Consider the following 22174-nt stretch of genomic DNA (forward strand, 5'->3'; position numbering starts at 1 on the left):
TGGCTTCTAAATGTCTCAGAACGACTCTAAGCAACAAAGCGTCCATGCAGAATGTCTGTGAGTGGCATGTACTATACACATGAGTTACAATCGCCACTGTGCAGTTCAAAAAATTCCTTTTTGTAAAAAACAACAACAACCTTCAACAACCTAGTTAGGAGATAGGTTATGAGCTGCCAGCAAGGCTAAATTTCTAACAAACTATCTTCTATGATAGCTTTAATGAAGCAAAGTAAGAGATTGTCACGAGGTATGTCCAGCCCATGGAAACAACAAAAGTGGTTTGAAACCATTTTATCACAAGGAGGAGCTGGTGGGAACCAGGGGACACACACAACTGCCTCACAGTCTCTTAACCCTGGTTAAATGGCAGCCTACATTCTAGTTGCATGAGTCTTGAATTGGCTGCTTTCAAAAATGCCCCATTCCACCCCCCGCTCCCAAAGAAACCTTGAACTCAAGGGAATCTTCCTCTATCTGAAACAGTCTCTCTCTAAAGAGACAGACAAGAGCCGAAGTCTGTGAATAATCTCAATAGCGGGTAACAGGCTCCCTGGTGGCCACTTTCAGAGGAGTGATTTTTCTCCCCCACAGCCTGCTTTGATGACAGGTGTGCTTGCCTTTCTAAGAGAACCAAAGGGATAGTGTGTGTGTGTGTGTGTGTGTGTGTGTGTGTGTGCGTGTGTGTGTGTCACAGGTGTTAGTTGTCTTGGTTCCTAATTTTCTTTCTGAATAAATAAAGACGATGCCAATAGCTATTCTTGTGTGCTTCAAAGGGATGTTATTAAATCTCTGGATCAAATTACACTATACAAATTATGACATTTGGATAGATGCGATGAAATCATTCTCCAGTGAATGGCAAAGCTCTTTGGTCTTAACCAGGGGCTGAGTGGAGAGTTTAGAATACTTGCCCTTGGAGGAGGAAAAAATTGAAAAAGGAGTGGCAGTGAAAAGAATAATTTTTGCAACAGGTTTTTTGAAACTCCAGTAGAATAATGGTTAAACAAATAGTTAAGTTGACCAATAAAAAGGGAATAGTCTTTAGCAGATGTGAAGTATCAGAATTATCTCTCACAATAATGTAACATATGGCTGTTTAAATACTGATGGCAGAGTATGACCAAGGTTAGAATATGCTAAATGAAGTTTTTGTATACGAAGCTTGAAATGGAGACTCAGTTGTGTGTGGTAAGTCAGGGACTGGTGCTATTTAACCTATTCATAGGTAATTTATAGTCTGTGGGTAAGCAATGAGGAACCAAAGTCTGCAGTTGAAACCATGTTATGTGGAAAGTAAAATCCAAAGCAAATACTGAAGAACCCAAGAAAGTTCTCTCCTCAAGCTTAGATCCAGAAAACGGCAAGGGAAATGTAAAGTGGTGCAAGGACTATTTTTTCTATGCTGTTTCTATGTTTTCTAGACCGTCTAGAAATTATTTTTCCAGTGTGTGCTTGCTGAGAGACACACAGTGACACCACTTAATGTGTCTGGCATTTGAGAAGCAGGATGGTTAGAGGCTTGGGCCAGTCTTAATATATCTCTCCTTTTAACAAAGTACATAAAAGAGGTGATGGCTGTGAGGGCTGGAGAAGCTGAGTGTACTTTCAACATCTTTCTGTGAAAGTGAGTTAGTGTGTGAGCCTACTTGGGGCATAGTGCAAATTGTCAGAGTTTTTCAAGTATGTACAGCTTTTGGAACAACTTAATGAAAGGGTACAGCACCTACTTTTCTTGTGACTAGGTATTTTTGTCATTTTTGTTATCCCCCAAATTCTCTTGTGTCTTGAACACGTTCCTAAAATAACAAAGGTGTTTTTGCCACCTTAAACAGTGGCATAAGGTTTAGTGGACTGTTGTCCATGAGAACATGAGTAAACCTGTTCATCTTTAAGGCGTCATAAGTCCAGGGCATAAAAGAAAATAGCTACCCCTCTGGGAAATGAGATTTCTGCCACTGTCCTAGTCCTTCAGTGTCCTCGAGTGATTTTTCTTGTGAAGTAAGTGTACAGTGCATAGGAAGGAAGGAAACTGGCCAGTAGAACAATGGGAAGACATTCTTTCTGAATTCCTAGTGTGTGGGGGAAAGCAAGTCAGGAGGAATCCTATGCTTGCTACTCAAGCTACACAACCAGGGATAGAGAAGAGAACTGCTTCTGCAAGAATATGAATCTTTAAAAAAAGAAAAAAGCAAGTGGTGGCAGGCAGGCAGGAGAATAGGTTTGTAAGAGTAGAGTGAGTGTGAGTCCCTGTGTTTGCCCCCCTCCCGACCTGATATTTATTTATTTATTAAATTTATATGCCGCCCTTCATCTGAGAACCACAGGGTGGTTTTCAGTATATCCCTAGATATGATTTAGCCAATTGAATTTTCATGTTTTTTGGGGATCTCTCACTGGCTAGCCAGTGTACTCACTGGAGCTGTTCAAGAACTGAAATTGTAGAATGATTTTCTGAAGGGGGGATGAGAACATGGCTGAATGCTAATTCTTACAAAAACTTCTCTGTGTCTGTCTGTCTTAATCCAGATGATTGCACTGGATATCTGCTTGAAAAGGAATGTGAGATCATTCTTCTGAGCCTGCACAAACTCACTGGTCAGATTTCCACACCCCACACTAGAATGGGGCGGTGTCTGCCATGATGTAGTGTGGCACCAACAACCAGAACTGGCAGCAAGCAGCATAGATTTGCACTTGTTACAGGCTTTGCTGCCTTTCCAGACTGGGTATTCTGAAACATCTGGTTTTCTGTTTCAGTGGCTAATTTTCTTTCCCACCCTATCCATCCACTCCTCTTGTAGGGACTCAACTGGAAAATTTTATATCACATTTTTAGAACATCATTCTTCCGTTTTGATTTAGATATTGAAGAAATAAGATGATAATAATAATAAGTACTAAAAATGGAACTCCAGTGCATTTTTGATGGTGTTTAATTCCCACCCCCACCCCCCCGGCACTCAGTTTGTGAGTGCATATCAGATTTCCTTATTGTGCATTGTAACAGTGCCTGTAATGTTAATAGAAAAGAAAAAGACATTGTTGCACAAATGAGAGGATTGTCTTTCACTTGCCAAGTATTTATTTAGAGTTATTTTCCCGTCTGACCTCTTCTACACACACCTTAGTTGAAAAATGTTTTAGTCTTTCCAAATTATCTATGTTTTATTTTTGGCATTAGGTAGACTACTTTTTCATTTGAGCTTACATTTGTATATTGGCATGGTTAAAACTAAATATTAGATTTGGAAGCCTTTAGGGATTGAGAGGACAATCTCTGACTGAAGTTCACTAGGTGTGGGCATTTAAAACACTGTGACAATCTGCTTGCTTTCCTTCTGCCTCCTTTTCAGTAGCCTTTGGATATATATTTAGTGCAGAATAAAAAGGTAAGTGTTTAAAATGGGGTTTCACCTACTGCATGAGGAGTCAGGAGGATCTAATAAGCCCCTAGTTTAAATAGGATTGGGAAACAAAGAAACATAAAGGAAAAAAAAAATTCTTAATTAGCTCAGCAAGGCTCCTGCTTGCCTTATGGTGGCTTATCTTGATTACATGACTGCATGGGGGTTACCCTAAACCAGGGGTAGGCAACCTAAAGCCCGGGGGCCAGATCCGGCCCAATTGCCTTCTCAATCTGGCCCGCGAATGGTCCGGGAATCAGCGTGTTTTTACATGAGTAGAATGTGTCCTTTCATTTAAAATGCATCTCTAGGTTATTTGTGGGGCCTGCCTGGTGTTTTTACATGAGTAGAATGTGTACTTTTATTTAAAATGTATCTCTGGGTTATTTGTGGGGCATAGGAATTCGTTCATTTTCCCCCCAAAAAAATATAATCTGGCCCCCCTCTGGGGTTAAAGGGAGAAATGTGTGTAAGCACCTGTGTTCTAAGCAAGTAAGAGCATTGGTGTGTATAGGGGGAGGAATTGTGTGTGTGTGGACGAGGGTGGCAAGTGGACACGGGTGGCGCTGTGGGTAAAACCTCAGCGCCTAGGACTTGCCGATCGCATGGTCGGCGGTTCGAATCCCCGCGGTGGAGTGCGCTCCCGTCGTTCGGTCCCAGCGCCTGCCAACCTAGCAGTTCGAAAGCACCCCCAGGTGCAAGTAGATAAATAGGGACCGATTACTAGCGGGAAGGTAAATGGTGTTTCCGTGTGCTGCGCTGGCTCGTCAGATGCAGCTTGTCACGCTGGCCACGTGACCCGGAAGTGTCTGCGGACAGCGCTGGCCCCCGGCCTATAGAGTGAGATGAGCGCACAACCCTAGAGTCTGTCAAGACTGGCCCGTACGGGCAGGGGTACCTTTACCTTTACCTTTACCTTTACCTTTACTTTACTATTAATGGCTCTGGGCTTATGAATCAGAGGATCTTCTAGTTCAACCCCCTGCAATGCAGGAATATGCAACAGCTCCTTAAGGGGATTGGACCCTCAGCCTTGGTGTTATCAGCACCACACACGCTGTAACCAACTTTGTGAAGTTGCGTGTTTGATATAACACTGGATTGGTGTTCCTTTATTTTTCAGGGAAGTTTTTCAACTTTTCTGTCCCTCTCTCATTTCGTACCTTTCCTTCTGTTAGACTTTGAAATCTCTCTCTCTCTCAAACTCTGTAGCATCAGGAATGAGATTTCCTAAACGGCATTTTATCCCAGTTATACTCTTCTGTGTGTGTGTGTGTATTTTGAAAGGATACTGAAAATCTGTAGCATATATTCCCCACAATACCATCTGGTTGACTTCTTTGGAAATAGCTATTTTCAGATCAATTACTGGGAAGTTGCTATGAAAAGGTTTTCCATCTCAGTGTAGCGGTGATCTCAGGCGATGTCTGCAGCCAGCCAGATGAAGCTTTTAATGAAAATGGTAGTTTTCCTGAGGAATGGGAAGGGTGTGCCCAGCATACGATTTGGCTTACATAAAATGTCTCTCTCCGTATCGTAACAGGGTAATAAAATATGGAGCTCCAAAGCTTTTAGAATATTGGAAGTTATGTGCAAATGGGAATCTCCTTTTTGTGCTCTAAAATACATTCTAGTACCTGTCATACTACATGACATAAACGGAACAACCAAAATGGAAAATTCTTCAGGGTAAATTTCTTTATGTAGATGTAGAGCCATTCATGCTGAAGAAACAAGTTAGGCTAGGCATGACAGCAGTACATGTTTTGTCTAGAGGTGTTACTTGTGACATTTGAAGTGGCAGAGCTGGAGAGTAGTAAAACTCAGCCAGTCCTCCCTTAAGGTAGTAAGGAAAGGTTAGCGGAATGCTTAAAATATTTGTCATTGGAGCAAACATGTGCCCCACTTTGTGCAATCTTCTGAAAAGGTTTATTTGGCTGTTTTTTAGGAATTGAAAAAAAATAGCCTGGCAACTTCCAAGATCTATTTTCTAGTTATGCCACATTAATTCTGGCTTAAGGGATGGGGAAAGGAGACCAGCTCTTCAAATGTACTGTATCTAAATTACAGATAGGTAGCCGTGTTGGTCTGCCATAGTCAAAACAAAAAAAATTCCTTCCAGTAGCACCTTAAAGACCAACTAAGTTAGTTCTTGGTATGAGCTTTCGTGTGCATGCACACTTCTTCAGATACACCCGTGTATCTGAAGAAGTGTGCATGCACACGAAAGCTCATACCAAGAACTAACTTAGTTGGTCTTTAAGGTGCTACTGGAAGGAATTTTTTTTTGTATCTAAATTGTTCAACATAGCTGAGATAATTTATGTTGGCTAATTAGGCTGCTGTCCTAGTTTAACTCTGTGAAGTTGTCTCTCTCTTTCTCTACTTTTCCCTGTGAGTTCTTATAAGACAGTGTTGCTCATGAACTTGGAGGTAAAACTGCTATTACAGAATCATTTATTCATCTCAATATAGTGAGTCTTGCTTAAGCTTCCCACTCTTCTGCTGCCATGCCCTCTGGAACCCTTTTGTCATATTTTTTTCCCCTGCACTCTGGAGTTTTTGCACCAGGGCTTGTATGAATTAGTGTCCAACTGGTGAAAGGGTCAGGCAGTTACTTTCTGGAGTACAAAAGTTATTTGGGAGCCCTTTCTTCCTCCATTGACCTTGCACAGTCCATACTTGTGAGCTGGGCTATAGAACTGAAATAAATATCCCATGTTTTTTATGTGCACATGCATGTGTGAGAGAAGTATTACTTAAATATATGAGTGTTGTGCTTGAAGCTAAAGTGTGTATCCACAATAATCTGACAGGAAATTGGGCAATCTGTTATCTTTCTTTAAAACCTTTACTTGAAGTCAGTGGTAGTAAGCTCCTGGATTGTGTTGGTTTTGAAGATGCTCATCTCCCCCACTCCTCCCCATGTGTACAGTGAAGGTTTGACTATAAATAATAAGATTTAATTAATGCTCCTTGAATTTTTATCCCTTAAAAAAATAACTGACTGCAAATGAGTGCGTGCTGTTGCATTTTTCTTGTACTCTTTTTCTCATTCATGGGCTCATAGATAAACTGAATAAACAACACTTACTTGGCAAATAATTACTCATCCCTGAAGGCGCTGATTGAATACAGCAGGGAAGCAAAAGTTGCAGCAGTAAAAACATTATTTGGCTGGTAGTGTGGGTGTAGAAAGCAGGAGAAGGAAGTTGAACACTTTTCTGTGTTTTGGCACATTCTGGTTTTGGACACAACAGGGAACAGCAATGCATCTGGGCCAAATACCGCATGATTTCAAGTGGCATATAGTCGTCCAAGGGTACCTTCCACATCACATTTAAATACATGCATTTTGTTTTTTAATTGCTCTGCATTACATCCCTTGTTTGAAACACTAGCCATACCCAGGAACTACATGTGATGAGGATTACTTGGGAGGAATACAGGGAATAAATACAACCTTCATCCTATTTTCTGCCCTTCATGAGAATGAGGCTGAAGGTCTGAAGTGGTGAGCCTCAGTTAACAGTTAAAGACTTTGAGGCAGACAAATCCATGGAGAGTTGTTATATTTATTTAATTAACCTACATACCACTCTTCAACAGAAAATATCAAGGTGGTTTTATAATAAAATATTTATTCTTTTTAAAAAACAACAACATTCAAAGCAGTGGCAGCTTTTCTTTTCTTTTTTGTGGATGGTATACAAAATGGACTTTTTTGGCTATGATAGCATCTTCCCTTGTCCTCTCCCCATTTTTTGTAAGTTCTCTTTCACTGTGTTCAAAATATTCACCTCAATACCTGGAGTGTGGGGGTGATGGTAGCTTGTACGACACACATGATAATAAACCAGTAGAATGCAAGTTTAAAATTCAACATGAGGAGCAAAGCCGTCAGGTAAGCAAACGGATAAATCTGAATCCCTTAATTCTGAGACGTGAATCATTCATGGTACTAAATTTGTGTCTGTTCAAATAAAAAGCTTTGGCATAATGGAATATGTGGGCTTCCTGTTTATGGCACCCACTTTCTTTTGCTCCCCCCTTCTGAAGAAACTTGAGTACAAAGAGTGCTGTTTACAGAAGGATAATTATGCAGTCATTTTACTATTCTGCAGAGTAACACCTGATTTAAATGTCATTTTTTTCAAGTGCACTTGAGCTTCAATTTTGAGCTTCAATCGGGGCTGATATTCTACGTGGCTTTAATCCTTAGTAGGGGAAATGCTTTTTCTTTTGCTTTTTTGCATTCACAGTTGTTTCAGGCACTAAAATCAAATGTTGTTTGAAGTTTCTGTATCCAAGTTCTGAAGAAGGTGATTCGTGCTGACTCTTGACAGTGTATATTTTCATGTCTGAACACTCTTTTGATACATTTTTAAAGTACGTACCAAAATATTAAATATCTGTAGTAGGCTGATGGCAAATGTCCCTTTCTTGGGAAATAAGCTTGAGGGAAGTGGTGGGCAACCAGATCCAAGCACTCTTAGATGCAGCTAATTTTTCTAGATCTGCTTCTTTTGGTCTGGTTTTGGCAGTGAGGGGGAAAAAAACCATTTGTTGCCTTTCTATCAGGAGAAAGATGTGGGGATTTCTTCTGATTTCTCCTTGATCTTTTAGTGGTTTCTGATACTATTGATCTTAATATCCATCAGGAACAGTTGTCTGAGATGGCAGTAAAAAGGTAAAGATAAAGGACCCCTGACGTTAAGTCCAGTCGCGGACGACTCTGGGGTTGTGGCCCTCATCTCGCTTTACTGGCCGAGGGAGCTGACGTTTGAGTGCAGACAGTTTTTCCAGGTCATGTGGCCAGCATGACTAAGCTGCTTCTGGCAAACCAGAGCAGCGCACGGAAATGGCGTTTACCTTCCCGCTGGAGCGGTACCTATTTATCTACTTGCACTTTGATGTGCTTTCCAACTGCTAGGTTGGCAGGAGCAGGGACCGAGCAACGGGAGCTCACCCCGTCGCGGGGATTCAAACCGCCGACCTTCTGATCGGCAAGCCCTAGGCTCAGTGGTTTAGACCACGGCGCCACCCGTACTGCATTGCAATGGTTCCATTTATTCCTGGATGGCTCTCTCCAAAAAAACGTGCCGGTGGGATTTCTGCTTGACCCCATGGCATTTGCATTTTGGGTTCCATCTTTATCCTCCATGCTTTTTAGCATTAAATAAGTAAGTTAGATCAGCTAGGGACTTGGAGTCTGTTGTCATCAGTATGTGATTGGCTCATTGCTCTTCCTGCTTCATATCTCTAAGAGTGTAGTGTGAAATGTAAAGGAGAAGGTTTTAGGTGGTGGTGGTGGGGTTAAAAAAATTTTTTTTCTTGCTCTGCCAAGTTCTGAAGTTCAACTGAGATTCTAATAAGTTGCTATTCCTGCTTCATATATCCATTCCCCCCTCCCTTTCTTCTTTCTGGTATGTATGTATGTATGTATGTATGTGTGTGTGTATTTTATATACTGCCCTATACCCAGAGGTCTCAGGGCGGTTCACATAACAAAATCAGAATATAAAATCACAAAATATATAATCAAAATTAAGAACAACCCAATAACACCCCCCAAACCCCACATTTTAAAAGGGCCATTTTGTTAACCATTTCAAATTAAGTGCACCTTGGAGAACCATAACTGTGGAGTGGAGGACAAAAGCAACAGGCAGGGGAATAAGCCCACCCCACCCCACTTTTAAATTGTCCCACCTCTACAAAAACACATTTAAATTATGTGGCACAACTGTTGTTTGGGATACAGGTCATGTCACTACTATAATATGTATTTACCCCTTAAATTTTATACTTCACTTAGGATAAGAAATACTTTTGTTCTAGGAAAAAAATCAAAGAGTTAGGCTATTTTTAAAATAAGTAAATAAATTGAGTGGCACTGACAGTAGTATGATAGCAGCCTTAGCTCAAAAGCTTTTAAGCTGTTCTTGCCTGAATGCATGTCCCCCCCCCCCATGGGAATGTATTGCAAAAGATCAGTTCCTAGTTTCCTTGCTTGTCAGCTGTCTCCCTTCCTGAGATCTGTCTTCTGTTCCACACTATTCACAATAATATAAAAGGGTAGGTAAAAAATAAAAAGCCCACAGAAAACTAAATCCAGGATCTCAGTTGGTTAGAGTGTGCTGCTGAAAATGCCAAGGTCCCGGGGATTTGATCCCTGTATATTCCTGCATATTCCTGCATCGCAGTGGGTTGAACTGCATGAACCTCTGACTCCCTTCCAGCTCTACAGTTCTATGACCTAAGTCCTTCATCCAGTGCTTTTAAAGGGATATAATGATCTCTATGTTTCCTACAACCAGGCCCTGCTTTGTGTATAATTGTATTTGGTTTGTTGGTGCTTCAGGATTCTGCTTAGACAATTATTATCCATTTTCACCATGGGCTGCCTTGGTAGGAAGAGTAGAATATAAATAAAATAAAATTAAAATAAATAAATAAATAAATATGTTCTGAGGAATCAAGAATGGATGCTCTAACAAAACCTCTGGTTATGTTATAAATGTGTATTCGTTGATTTGTTTGTTCATTCCAGAATTGGTGATGTTGCTGGAATGGTGGTCGGGCACAACTTGTACACTCTACACGGATCCCCAGAATTATGAAAAGTATGGGACAGAGAATGCCATAGTAATCCTTAATCACAACTTTGAAATTGACTTTCTCTGTAGCTGGAACTTTTGCGAAAGATTTGGAGTCTTAGGGGTGAGTCTTGACTAGTATTTCGATCAATTGCCCTTTACAGGAACTCTATGAAGCAAATCGGAGGTCACTTAGATTTCGGGTTGTGCCTTTGTGCATCTTCTTTTTTTAAATTGGCACTTTTATAACTTTCCTTTTTATTGGCTTTGAAGAGTAGAACTAGCTGAAGAAGAGGATGAGCTCAATGTTGCATGGTGGTATATCACAGGTTATGTTGGCCTGATTATATATATGTGTGTGTGTGTGTGTGTGTGTGTGTGTGTATCTCAAACCTACCAATCAGTTGTATACCATGGCCAGCTAAATGCTTGACAATCCCGTTTGAGTAATCTCAAGCAAGAAACAAAACCAAGATATTTATCCCCTTCTTCATAAGATGCCGTACTTGGTTGGTGGACTGTGAACAAGTTGCATGCCCCTGCTTTGTAATAGTAATGATTAATTCAAAGCACAGCGACCAGGGTGTTGTCTGGCTGAGGGCATTTGGAGCACTTTGCTGCAATGTTATTCCAGTGATGCTCTCTCCAAAGGGATGCATGAATGTATATAAAAAAGTGTACAGGTGTCTCTTTAATTATCCCTCCTCATGTTACAGATATATTGCCTTTTATTTAAATAAACTATTCTCTTCTGCCTTTTCTTCTGTTTTTCAGAGTTCCAAAGTACTTGCAAAGAAAGAGCTTGCTTCTATGCCAATCATTGGCTGGATGTGGTACTTCCTTGAGATAGTTTTCTGCACGCGAAAGTGGGAGGAAGATCGGAAAAATGTCGTGCAAGCCCTACTCAATCTCCGGGATTATCCTGAAAACTTTTGGGTAAACTACTTGGCAGTAGAGTAAAGTAAAGTAAAAGTAAAGCGACTCTGGGGTTGTGGTGCTCATCTTGCTTTATTGGCCGAGGGAGCTGGCGTACAGCTTCCAGGTCATGTGGCTAGAATGACTAAGCCGCTTCTGGCGAACCCGAGCAGTGCACAGAAACGCCGTTTACCTTCCCGCTGGAGTGGTACCTATTTATCTATTTGCACTTTGACGTGCTTTCGAACTGCTAGGTTGGCAGGAGCAGGGACCGAACAACGGAAGCTCACCCCGTCACGGGGATTCGAACCGCCGACCTTCTGATCGGCAAGTCCTACGGTTTGTGGTTTTACCCGCATCATCACCCGCGTCATATATATATATTTTCAGTAGGCACAAAAACCATTAAAATGTAATAACTCTGAATTTGGAACATAAATACTCTTTTACCCTTTTTCAAGGAACCCCTTCCACATCAGCTGATTTGCCAAAGAACTCCAGCATCTTAGAGGCTTGTGTGGTTGTTCTAGGACAAGGGTGGCCAACAGGAGACCTGTGGGCTGTTATCTGGCCTGTACTTTAGCTTTCTCCAGTCCCCTCCACCATTTTGGGCTGGCAAGCTGCCACTAAGCACTTGACAGGCACCACTCCAAGCAGAAAAATGGTGAACTCTCATTTGCAGCTTAGAATGGTGCTTGTCAGGTGAGCAGCAGTCCTGATTTTTTAATTTGTTTTGCTTTTCTTTTTGGCTGGGCAGTGCAGTGCAGCTGCCCAAGAGATTTTGCATAGGAAGTGATCCTGGATGGATCAAAAGGAGCACGAGAGCATCCTATCAGAAGGAACATTTCCCATAAGGAAATGGAAGCCTGCTTTAGAGACCTCTTCAGTGACACCTTTGTGAAGGAGTGGAGCATGGTTCTCCTGTGCTCTTTTTCGTTTTTTGGCTTGAAGTTAGACCCGTATGTTAGGGACGCAGGTGGCATTGTGTGTTAAACCACAGAGCCTAGGGCTTGCCGATCAGAAGGTCAGCGGTTCAAATCCCCGCGACGGGGTGAGCTCCTGCCAACCTAGCAGTTTGAAAGCACGTCAAAGTACAAGTAGATAAATACCTTCTGGTGGGAAGGTAAACGGTGTTTCCGTGCACTGCTCTGGTTCGCTAAAAGCGGCTTAGTCATTCTGGCCACATGACCCAGAAGCTGTACGCCGGCTCCCTCGGCCAATAAAGTGAGATGAGCGTCGCAACCCCAGCATCAGTCATGACTGGACCTAATGGTCAGGGGTCCCTTTACCTTTACCTTTAGACCCTTATGTTATCCCTGGGGAGGTGGGCCATGTTGCCATGTTCCTCCAAAGTCACCCCTCTTTTACACAGTCCACATGAAGCATCTTCCAGTTCCCTTTGGCCTCACTTGAAGGGAGGGCTGAGCTCTAGAGATGGGTGGGACTGGTACTTAATGGCATGTTCTGCTGTGATCTTGGGGAAGCTCCTTTCCTACGAAGCTAGTATTTGCCTCTGGAAGCAAATACCCCCAGTGATACCGAGCTATTCTGTGGCCAGCTATTTAAGACAGATACCAGATTTGGCAGATAGTTGGAAAGAGCATTGTGGTATGCATAAGAGCCATGTGAGTCATCCATGCTTCCACACTCGTGCTGCATAACGCACTTTGCAGCCAGATGCACCTTTCTTAGTGGTTAGGCTTTCTCCTAATGCCTTTGGAGACAGCAGCACTTTTGTGATTTATCTGAAATGCTGCATTAACATACTGCATCAGCAGTAGTCATCTGTTTTCATCTGTGTAAACTGTCCACTGGTATACAACAAAATGGAATGAATTCGTTGCAGGGTTTTGTTGTTGTTATTTCTTTAGTCGGTTTATCTTCCTTATCAAGCTCTTTGGTGGTATGTATATATTTCTCTTTCAGTTCCTGATTCACTGTGAAGGCACCAGGTTCACAGAGCAAAAACACAAAATCAGCATGCAGGTAGCTGAAGCCAAAGGCCTACCCAAGCTCAAGTATCACCTGCTGCCACGGACAAAGGGATTTGCTGTCACCGTCCAGTGTTTGAGAAATGTAGGTAAGGAATTGCACAAGGAAAAGTTTCCAAGATATTATTTTGAAATCTTTTTTCAGAGTTCTCTGCATACTGCAACTAAATAAGCGTCTAAACTAAAACAGAAGCAGCAGTTGCCACTGGATCACATCAGCCACTAAATTAGACCAACAGTTTTTCTGCAAAGGCTTAATGACAGTTCTGCCTACTCATGATAATTTACTCGTGATAATTTCAAAATAACGCTACTTCCCTTCTGTTATGCCTATCAGTGTGGTTGCTCGAGAGCGGTCAGGCAAGGTCCCTCACGGGTCTTTGCAAAGGCTTTATTGTTGGTGCAAAACATTTACAATGCAGAATGCCTCTGTTCCATGTCTTGCTCACTCACTAGCAGAATCTGCGAGTGGGTGGTCCTTAAACTTCCCCCAGCAGAGTAGTTTTTTGACCCCCAGCCAACGCCTCCCCTCTCTGCGCGAAAACCTACTGCGCAGGGAAGGCTTGGGTAAAGGGGGACCTCCCTCCTCCCCGCTTTGCTCAGGCACGGTGTCGTGGCTCTTTCTTGCATCCTCAGAGCCCTGCAGCTCTTCCCCACTAGAGGCGGGACCTCCCTCCTCCGCTGAGGAAGTGCTGCTTCCCACGATCTTTGGGGGGGGGGTCTCTGTAATCCAGCTGCCTTTCCACCTCTCGCCACTGAGCTGATAGCAGTTCCCTGACACCTTCCATCAGATCCCTCCTCCAAATGACTGCATTCTGACCATTGTATTTTGGCTTAATAACTGGAGATATGAACAAGACATGACTGCATATGAAGTTCCTTCATCCTTTCCTTTGCAGCTGGAGCAAACAAGCCAGGAAGTCTTCCATCAACCAGTTTCCCAAGTCAGGATATTAAATCATGGTTTGAGGTTGGCTCAATATTCTGGCTTGTTCTGAAGCTTGTTAACCATGGCCTCCCAGGTCAAATGAACCAGGAATTGTAGTTAACAGAAGGCTTCCTGGTTTAATTGCTAGGAGAGAGGAAAGAAAGAGTATGTTTGTTCATTGTGTGGTTTTTAAAGCTGAGACATGATCATCCAAATGAACCCATGGTCCCCATGACTTTTTTCTCTAGACAAGAGAAAATACTATGTATTAACAGTGAGAAAGTTATAGGTTACCTTTTTGGCTCAAAACAGTGTCAACTGTCAAGGGGATTTTAAAAATCTAAACTATTTGGGGGATGTTATTTTAAATTTTGATAATTTTGCAAAATTGATATGTTTTAACTTACTCTCGGGTTTTCTTTTTGTGATTTGCTTTGTAATGCAGATAGGTGAACTACAGCTCCCATCCGCCCCAACAATCATGGTCAATGGCCATGGATGATAGGATTTGTTTTTCAGCAACACCTGCCAGACCTCATAGCCAACTGAAAAGAAGCTCCATAATCCTTTGCCCCTTCCTTCCCTTTTGTCCTAATTTCAGTTTGGTTGTCCCAAATCTTTTTTTGCTTGCTGGCACAAAGGTACTGCATGAACTCTCCAGTTTACATTTCCTTGCTTTATGTGTTGTCCTTTAGCACAGTATATGTGATAAGCATTTCCCCAGCTAAATAGACTGCTATTAGATGCCCTGAGGTAATAGCATATAGCGTTATAGAGAAGCTTATTGGTCCATTATTTCCTGACCTGTACTTTTCTTTTTTCTTTTTCTTTTTGGGATGTATATCTATATAGATTTCAATTTCTTTCAGAGCTCTCTGATTTGTTTTCTTTTTTTAAAAAAATCATATCAAAGAGAAGAGGTGCTTAGGACTCTCTCCTGCCCTCATATTTATGCCATAGAACATCAAATGATTCAGTAGTTTTTGTTGGACAAGCAAAAATAAGCCCATTTTGGGTTGTAACATCAGTGTAGAGAGGGATATGTGTGGTTTCGCATTATTCAATTTCATATATATATGAAATACACACACACACACACACACACACATTTTTTGTACTGACCTATTTACCGTTGGTCTGAGCAAGATTGCTGTGAAAGGTAAATTACTCAAAATTTTTAGGAGTTTGGCTGCTCCTGGTGAGAAAATATCAGCAATTTCCATCCTGAATGAAATGTTCAGCAAAAGTCCAGATAGTCAAGAGTTAAAAGATCAATGACAAATAGGGCTGTGGAGTGTGGTGCCAGAATGATATGAGCTGACAAGCTTAATTGTGGATCATTAGCTCTACTTACTTTCAGCCAAACAAGCACTACAGTTCTTTCCTTTCATAGGACCATTCTAATTGGTGTATAAAGCTCTCTGCACTTTCCTTAGATCTCTAATTCAATTTGTCAGTTCATCTTGTATCGCGGACTTGCACGCTACTGTTGTAGCAGTTACTGGCTTACCCATCACTTCCAGAAAGTGAAAGCACAACCTCTAGAGGCCATTTTTCATCTTCATTTTACTCGCAGCAGTTTAGGTCTGCCGGAATTCTGGAGCTGCAGTCCTTTCCCTACATTCACATGATCAGCCTTCGGAATGAGAGTGAGATTGTTAACTGAGAATGTGCTCTAAACAAGATGCCACCTTCTTTTCTTCCTATCTTCTGCCATTCTCCCAGGCAACAGTCTTTGAATTTGTTTGAAATGAACTGGAATATTGCCTGTCTTCTGACTCTGTAAGATTTTTGGACAACCAAATAGTTTAATTGAAAACCGGCTATTTATTATTTCTGGTTTTTATGCACCGTTTAATCAGTAGCTTTTATAATAGCACAAAACAATAAAAACATAATAAAACCAAACAGGAACCTGTACATCACCATCGGCTTTTAGCCTGCTGGATTTAGAGAGTCTGAATGTAGCCAGGAGTGGGCCTGTCTGATCTCAGTTTGGCAGAAGTTCCACTGTTTTGAATACCAAGTATATTGCAGGAGAAGGGATAGGAAATCTCATGTTTTCCTAGGATGCTCTCATGGAATGCTCTTGCCTCGCTCTGCGGGACAAGAACCTGGAAAACATATGTGTGTTTGTGCATGTATATCTGGTGCACCTTAAGAGCTTGTGTGTGTGTGTGCGCGCATTTGTCAATAAATAACTATCCAACTTTTGCCTCCCTTGGCTTGGTGTGTGCAGGATGTGGTGTGGCTGCTGTATCCATTGCACCTAGTTGCTGAGGTGCCCCCTCCACCCTCAGGAGAAGGTTTGCAGGTGGTTGCATATGTGGTGTTAGGCACCAAGCCTTTCTCCTGTCTTCAGCCATCTGCTACTGCAGACGTCACACCACACACTGGGTTGCCACTTCTTTAAAATGTCTCATGTGGCAGATCCAACATCCTGGAGAGCCGGGTGTTGGTTTGCTCCAGCCACACTTACCATGTGCCTTCCTACAGCTCTCACACTCATTTGCTATGTGTAATTTGTGGTTCCGGATCTGTCCTTTTGATTGATTCGAGCTCTAATTTGTTTTTTGATAGGCAGCTCACTTTCTTTCCTACCTCTGAGTGTCCTTCCCTATCAGTTGATGTAGTATGTATTTTTAAAAGTAAATACATAATAAACCACCGTCTCTGCCTATAGCAAGTGATTATTTCCCACCGTTGGATGGAGGCAGGGGACTTGTAAGTGATGCTCCCTGAGATAGCTCAGTAGTGCTAAAAATCATTCTGTGACAGCAATCATAGCGTGTGGTGTCTTCTCTTCCTCTGTAGTTTCAGCCGTGTATGATTCTACACTGAACTTTAGAAATAATGAGAATCCAACTTTGCTGGGAGTTTTAAATGGGAAAAAATACCAAGCAGATTTATATGTAAGGTAACTATATTCCCTTTGCTATTTCCTTCCTTAATATACTTAACCCAGACAGTTGATTGTACAAGTTGTACCAGCTAATACATTTTGATGCACTCTTGACTCGATTGCATATGGCTTTAGATTGGAATTTGTACACATTTGCCCACTTCTAATTTAATAATTGTTGGTTTTAATTATATAGCAAATGGTAGCAAGCGGTTTTCTCTTTCTCTCCTCTTTATCCTTGTAGGCGGATTCCATTAGAGGAAATCCCAGAAGATGAGCAGGAATGTTCTAAATGGCTTCACAAACTCTATCAAGAGAAGGTTGGTTTATTATTCAGCAGCTCTTCGGATGATAAAAGGCTCTGCATGGATTTTCAGCCTCTTTGCAGACAGTCTCCTGCAGTAGTTGTGTTTCCTAATGCATTTTAAACAGCAGAAACTCTCTGCATCTGTGTTGGTGTAGCCAGTTGCAAAATGAAGACAGGGCTCCTGCACCTTTAATGATGCAGAAGAAAGGATATCAGCAGCAAGCTACACCTGCTGAAATCCCCTCTTCTACACCACTATTAAAAGTTGGAGAAGCCCTGTTTTCTGTTTTCTGGTCCCCCTAATTTGTGTTTAGAAATCAAGGAGGAGGCAAGGCAGGGGAGACACACACACACCCTTTGCAACAGAGCATAAGTCTGCTGCTTTCTTCCTGCTACTAGGACTTTAATTATTGTGCTCTGCCATGAACCATGCACAAGATAATGGCATGTAGTACCTTAAAAAAAAAAAAAACCAAAAAACCCTTTCTCCATTTCAAATCTACCATCCATTAGTTTGAATTAATCTGTATATTTGAAGAATTAGCTTATAGTTCTTCAAGCAGATTAGATATTGTTAAGCTATTGTTCTACGAAGAGAGGAATTGTAACTCTGAATCCACTCAAGCCCCATCGAGTCCAGCTTCTTTGTTTTCAAAAGAAGCCAGCCTAATGCCTCTAGATGCTCACAAGTCTAGAATGATGTTGATGTTCTTCCCATGTAGTTTGTTCCCGATACCTGGAGGATGAGACATTATACTTGATTCTCAAATGTTTAACTTTCCCTGAACGTACAAATGAAGTCATATCTTCAAAATCCTCCATAATTTGCATATTCCTTCTGTGCCTTTTTGGAAGGAAAAAGACATACTTCTGGTTTTTATTGATTTATATGCTTTATTAAGTGTTTTCGAACACTTCCAACAACACAAAATGATGATAACTAGGAAGGAAGGGGTGGGTAAGTTCTTGCTCACATAATAAAGGGGGGAAACTGGCATGAGGTTGCCCAGTAGAAGGTTTTAAAACATGGAATATGTTCAAATTGTGATCACTGTAATGGATAGAAATAAACATGCAATGTATTTCACCAGTGGTACATAAAAAAAGGAAGAGTCACTTTCTGGCAGAACACCCCCCCCACACACACACACACTAAATAAATGGAAAAGACAAATTTCCTTGTGAAGCTGAATCTAAGAAGAATGTATTATAGAGGTGCTGACAGACTTGATTAGATCTCTGGGTTATATCTCATTTCCTTGCTTCATCAAAGCCAATTTGGAAACGAGGAATTTCTCATGGTTGGCAGCTAGAAATGACCCTCAGGCCTCTTATGTGTCTTTCCCAAAAATACATATTATCTGATCTGAATAATCTAAAGTAACTTAAGCGGCAGAACTTCCCCAAATGGGTTGTTTTGTTCCCCAGAAACTTAAGCACATAAATCAATTCCCAAATTATTAAAATTAGAAAGTGACACAAGGCTGCAATAGGTGAAGGATTTGTTTATGTGTACTATCCCCCCCCCCCAAATATGTTTATTGCTTGGTTTGTAGAGCAACTAGAAACGAACTATATTGATGTTGCAAAATGTTACACCAAGATCAGTAAATATTCTTCTCTTTTGATTATAAATCTCTTGGAGATAAGGGCTCATTAAAACTGCAGAGTTGGTGACTGACAAACTAACAGCGGGAAACAGGCAAGCTTGTTTCCTCTGTGATATTCCTCCACAATGTCCACCAAGAGATCAGAGGCGATCAAACCTTCTGCAGGAGTCAATTGGAATCCAAAGGATGGTTATGTGCATGTCTGTGTATCTGTTCCTTAGACTTCTGCTGCTCACCAAAGCAGTTTCTATAGCAGCAGCGTTTAAAACCGCACAGTAGCTTGTTTATTAGCGGGATCCATTTCAGAGAAAAGGGAATTCAAAGCTTAGGTCACATGTGTGGTTCTCTCCCTGTGCACATATCATATCTTGGGTTCCTGTGCTAAGGTAGAAGTGAGTGACAGTGTGGCAAAAATAGTTACTAAGGTGAACAAGGAGATTTGGTATGCCTGATTGGAGACTCGGGGGGGGGGGGGGAATGGGCATGCTCTGGGCCCCTTGACATCTTCTCACTCTCTCCTCCTTTGCCCTAACCAGGATTCTTTTCAAGAGGAATACTACAGAACAGGAGCCTATCCTGGCACTCCCATGGTGCCACCCCGGCGGCCGTGGACTCTATTGAATTGGCTCTTCTGGGCCATATTGTTGCTATATCCTTTGTTCAAGCTGTTCATCAACATGATCAGCAGCGGCTCCTCGCTGACTCTGGCGACGTTTGCCTTTGTTTTCATTGCAGGTGAGCTGTGGTTTGCAACCTTAAGGCTGCCTCTAGAAATAATATTTTGAGGAAATGGGTTCTTTTTCCATTCTGCCTTTAACTAATTTTCTTGAGCATTTGTTCATCAATTAGATCTTTGCACGCGCACTGAGGTCTGATGGGGTGCGGGAGGAATTTTGTGTACTGGTTGCCCCCAGTAGACCACTCTAGAAGCAGTGCTGGAACTCAGCTGAGTGACATTTTGCTGTGCTATCACTGAAACTTAATCTTATTTCTCTCTCTCTCTCTCTGAATTAATATTGCTTTTTAAAGTCTGCAGAACTCAACTGAAAAGTACCCGTGAGTAAAGACACTGAAGAACTTCTCATTTCTCTTCCAGTCAGGGAGCAAAATGGAAAGAAATGAACTGAAGCTAGCAAGTTTTCAAATGCACTTACTTTTCCAACGATGAACTGGGCTAATCTTGTCTTTTTCTTTTCTTTTCCTTTCTGTGATGGTAAATAACCAATATATCAAATGTTTGGGCACATGGCTTCAGCTCAGGGTCTCCACTTGACGTTTCAATCCTGTCTGATAGTTAAGCTTCATATTTGCAAAAGAAAAGTAAGCTTTTAGAAAGGGTGATATGGGGAAAACGACTGTCAGGATTGTGCCTATTCTTTCGGAATTGAAGAGTCTCAGAATGGCTGAGTCGGTCTGAAGACTGTTAGCAGATGCTCATTATCAGATTCTGAATTCTTGCAATTTTGTATTGAACTATATTAGCTCTGGGTTTATCTACTAAACCCAACATCAAGATATCAAAACTCTGGTTTTGCAATTTCTGCGTAACAGTTACTAACCAAATTACATATATCTGACAGGGATTAACAGATTACAATAGTAGAAGTGTCTTTCCTTCAGCAGCACAAATAATTTTGTAGAATGTTTACTTAAAGGTACTTTGTGAATGGTGAGCAGCCTCTTAAAACAGAGAGTGTGTTGTAGCCAGTACCCACCAAGTCTGCAGCATATAGTGAACAGGCTTCCTCATTCTGCACCACACCACTCCAGAATATTTGCTCATGAAACTTGCTTCAGTTTTGTCAAACCAGAGGTTTCAGGACTGAAGAGCACCATGTCTTTCTATGCTAATGTGTTCAGGTAAGCCACCCAGCATAATTCAAAAGCATCCTGTGTGAAATCAGAGAATGTTTACTCTTGCCTGTAATGATTTCTCTTTTTCAAGCTACCTTTCCCCCCTCTTATATTCTCTTGGTGTCCTGATCCAATCAGCTTATACAATATCTGGCATTCTCAGCATCTAACAGAAGAAAATAGTTGGTATTCTGTATTAAATCAGAGTAGTAGTACTGCAACGTCTCGGGTATGACTGAGATGACCCTGAAGTTGTTGTTGTTGTTGTTGTTGTTGTTATATATTTCTTTATACCCCACCTTTTCCCCTAAAGGGACTTCTTGTTGGCAAGTGCTTGCTGGCCAATCAGTGTATGAAGACCATGCTCTGTTTTGTGCTTGTGTTCGGATATGACTCATATGGCTTATTGATTAAACCCAGAGTTCATCTAGATTCAAGAGCTCTCATTAACCGTACCAGTCAGATTGCGTAGCTCGATTGGATTAACAGATTCAAAAACCAAGTGTAATGTAATATTTTTGGACTAGGAGAATACAGTGAGGAAGGGTTCACCCTGTCTTTAACCATATAGTCTGGGTTCTAGAAGGCTGCAATGTAAATTATATCTTTCATATAGCTTACACACAACTGAAACAAATGGCATCAGAGCAGCCCAAATTATGTGCCAACTGCATACATTAAGCAAGACTATTTGGTTGGTTTGCAGTCCTCACTTTGCTCATAAAGTATGTGGTTAGAGAACTCTGCAGCAAACAGGAACATTGGCTACTGGAAATCCATTCTCAAGCCTATCTTGCAATTGTAGCACATAGAAACTTCTTTTTTTTTAAGGGGGGGGTGGAGAGAAACACCTGATACCAGTTGTTGGGTCTTACACAGAATTTATACAGCCTTACTTTTAATTGCAGGTGCATGGATTGTGTGCTTTCTTCCTTACAAAAGCCTTCAAAATTGGCCCCAGTATTAACAGTTAGGACATAGAAAAATCAGAGGGGCAGGTAGAAGTCGCTGCCTAAGACTGTGCAGAGGAACAGGGCGGAGAGACTTGCTGCCAGTCAGATATGTGGCTGGGCACTATTTCTCCCCTGCCAGGATTGCACTGGTAGTGGTCATGGCAAATCATCTGCTGCAAGCAGAAAATGCAGCTTTGCACATCGTATGCTCAGCCCACGATTGAATAACTAGGCAGTGTGGTGTCCTGACACATGTGCTTACGCAAAGCAATTTGGAGGATCCATTCAGTTAGCACGGGTGCGGTCTTATCTGGACTAAAAGGGGAAAGAACATTCAGGCAGACCAGTGAATCAACCCCATGTAGTATAAGGGGACTCCTTTTATATGGAGTGCTGTTTTGGTGGCACGATTGTCATAATGACTGCAATAATTATAACCGAAGGTTTCACTTTTTTCCCCCTTTTGAGATGGAAGCATCTCTTGTTATTTGTTGATTTTTACTCTTTTAATGTTTTTATAATAATAATAATAATAATAATTTATTATTTGTACCCCGCCCATCTGGCTGGGTCTCCCCAGCCACTCTGGGCGGCTTCCATAAAAACCAAAAATACACTAAAATATCACAGATTAAAAACTTCCCTGAACAGGGCTGCCTTAAGATGTCTTCTGAATGTCAGGTAGTTATTTATTGCTTTGACATCTGA

The 22174-nt window shown here is 41.5% G+C and overlaps 1 protein-coding gene across 14 annotated transcripts in view; it reads left to right on the top strand.

The window, feature by feature from the left end:
* AGPAT4 (1-acylglycerol-3-phosphate O-acyltransferase 4) overlaps nucleotides 1–22174 on the top strand; it is a 66831-nt gene that overhangs the window by 29705 nt on the left and 14952 nt on the right. For 12 of the 14 annotated variants that reach the window (XR_013837668.1, XR_013837669.1, XR_013837670.1 and 9 more), the window contains 6 exons: nucleotides 9961–10130; nucleotides 10781–10942; nucleotides 12848–13001; nucleotides 16655–16757; nucleotides 16987–17062; nucleotides 19196–19394. Coding sequence is in view for 10 of the 14 variants with exons in the window: in XM_079971916.1 (XP_079828042.1) it covers nucleotides 9961–10130; nucleotides 10781–10942; nucleotides 12848–13001; nucleotides 16655–16757; nucleotides 16987–17062; nucleotides 19196–19394 (864 nt within the window). In the remaining 4 variants the exon portion in view is untranslated. Of the gene's footprint in view, nucleotides 1–852; nucleotides 1572–9960; nucleotides 10131–10780; nucleotides 10943–12847; nucleotides 13002–16654; nucleotides 16758–16986; nucleotides 17063–19195; nucleotides 19395–19688; nucleotides 20520–22174 lie in introns of those variants that run through there. The other 2 variants (XR_013837667.1, XM_079971914.1) reach the window with 2 other exon arrangements.

This window comes from Podarcis cretensis (genome assembly GCF_951804945.1).
Source record: "Podarcis cretensis genome assembly, chromosome: 3".
Taxonomy (NCBI): domain Eukaryota; kingdom Metazoa; phylum Chordata; class Lepidosauria; order Squamata; family Lacertidae; genus Podarcis; species Podarcis cretensis.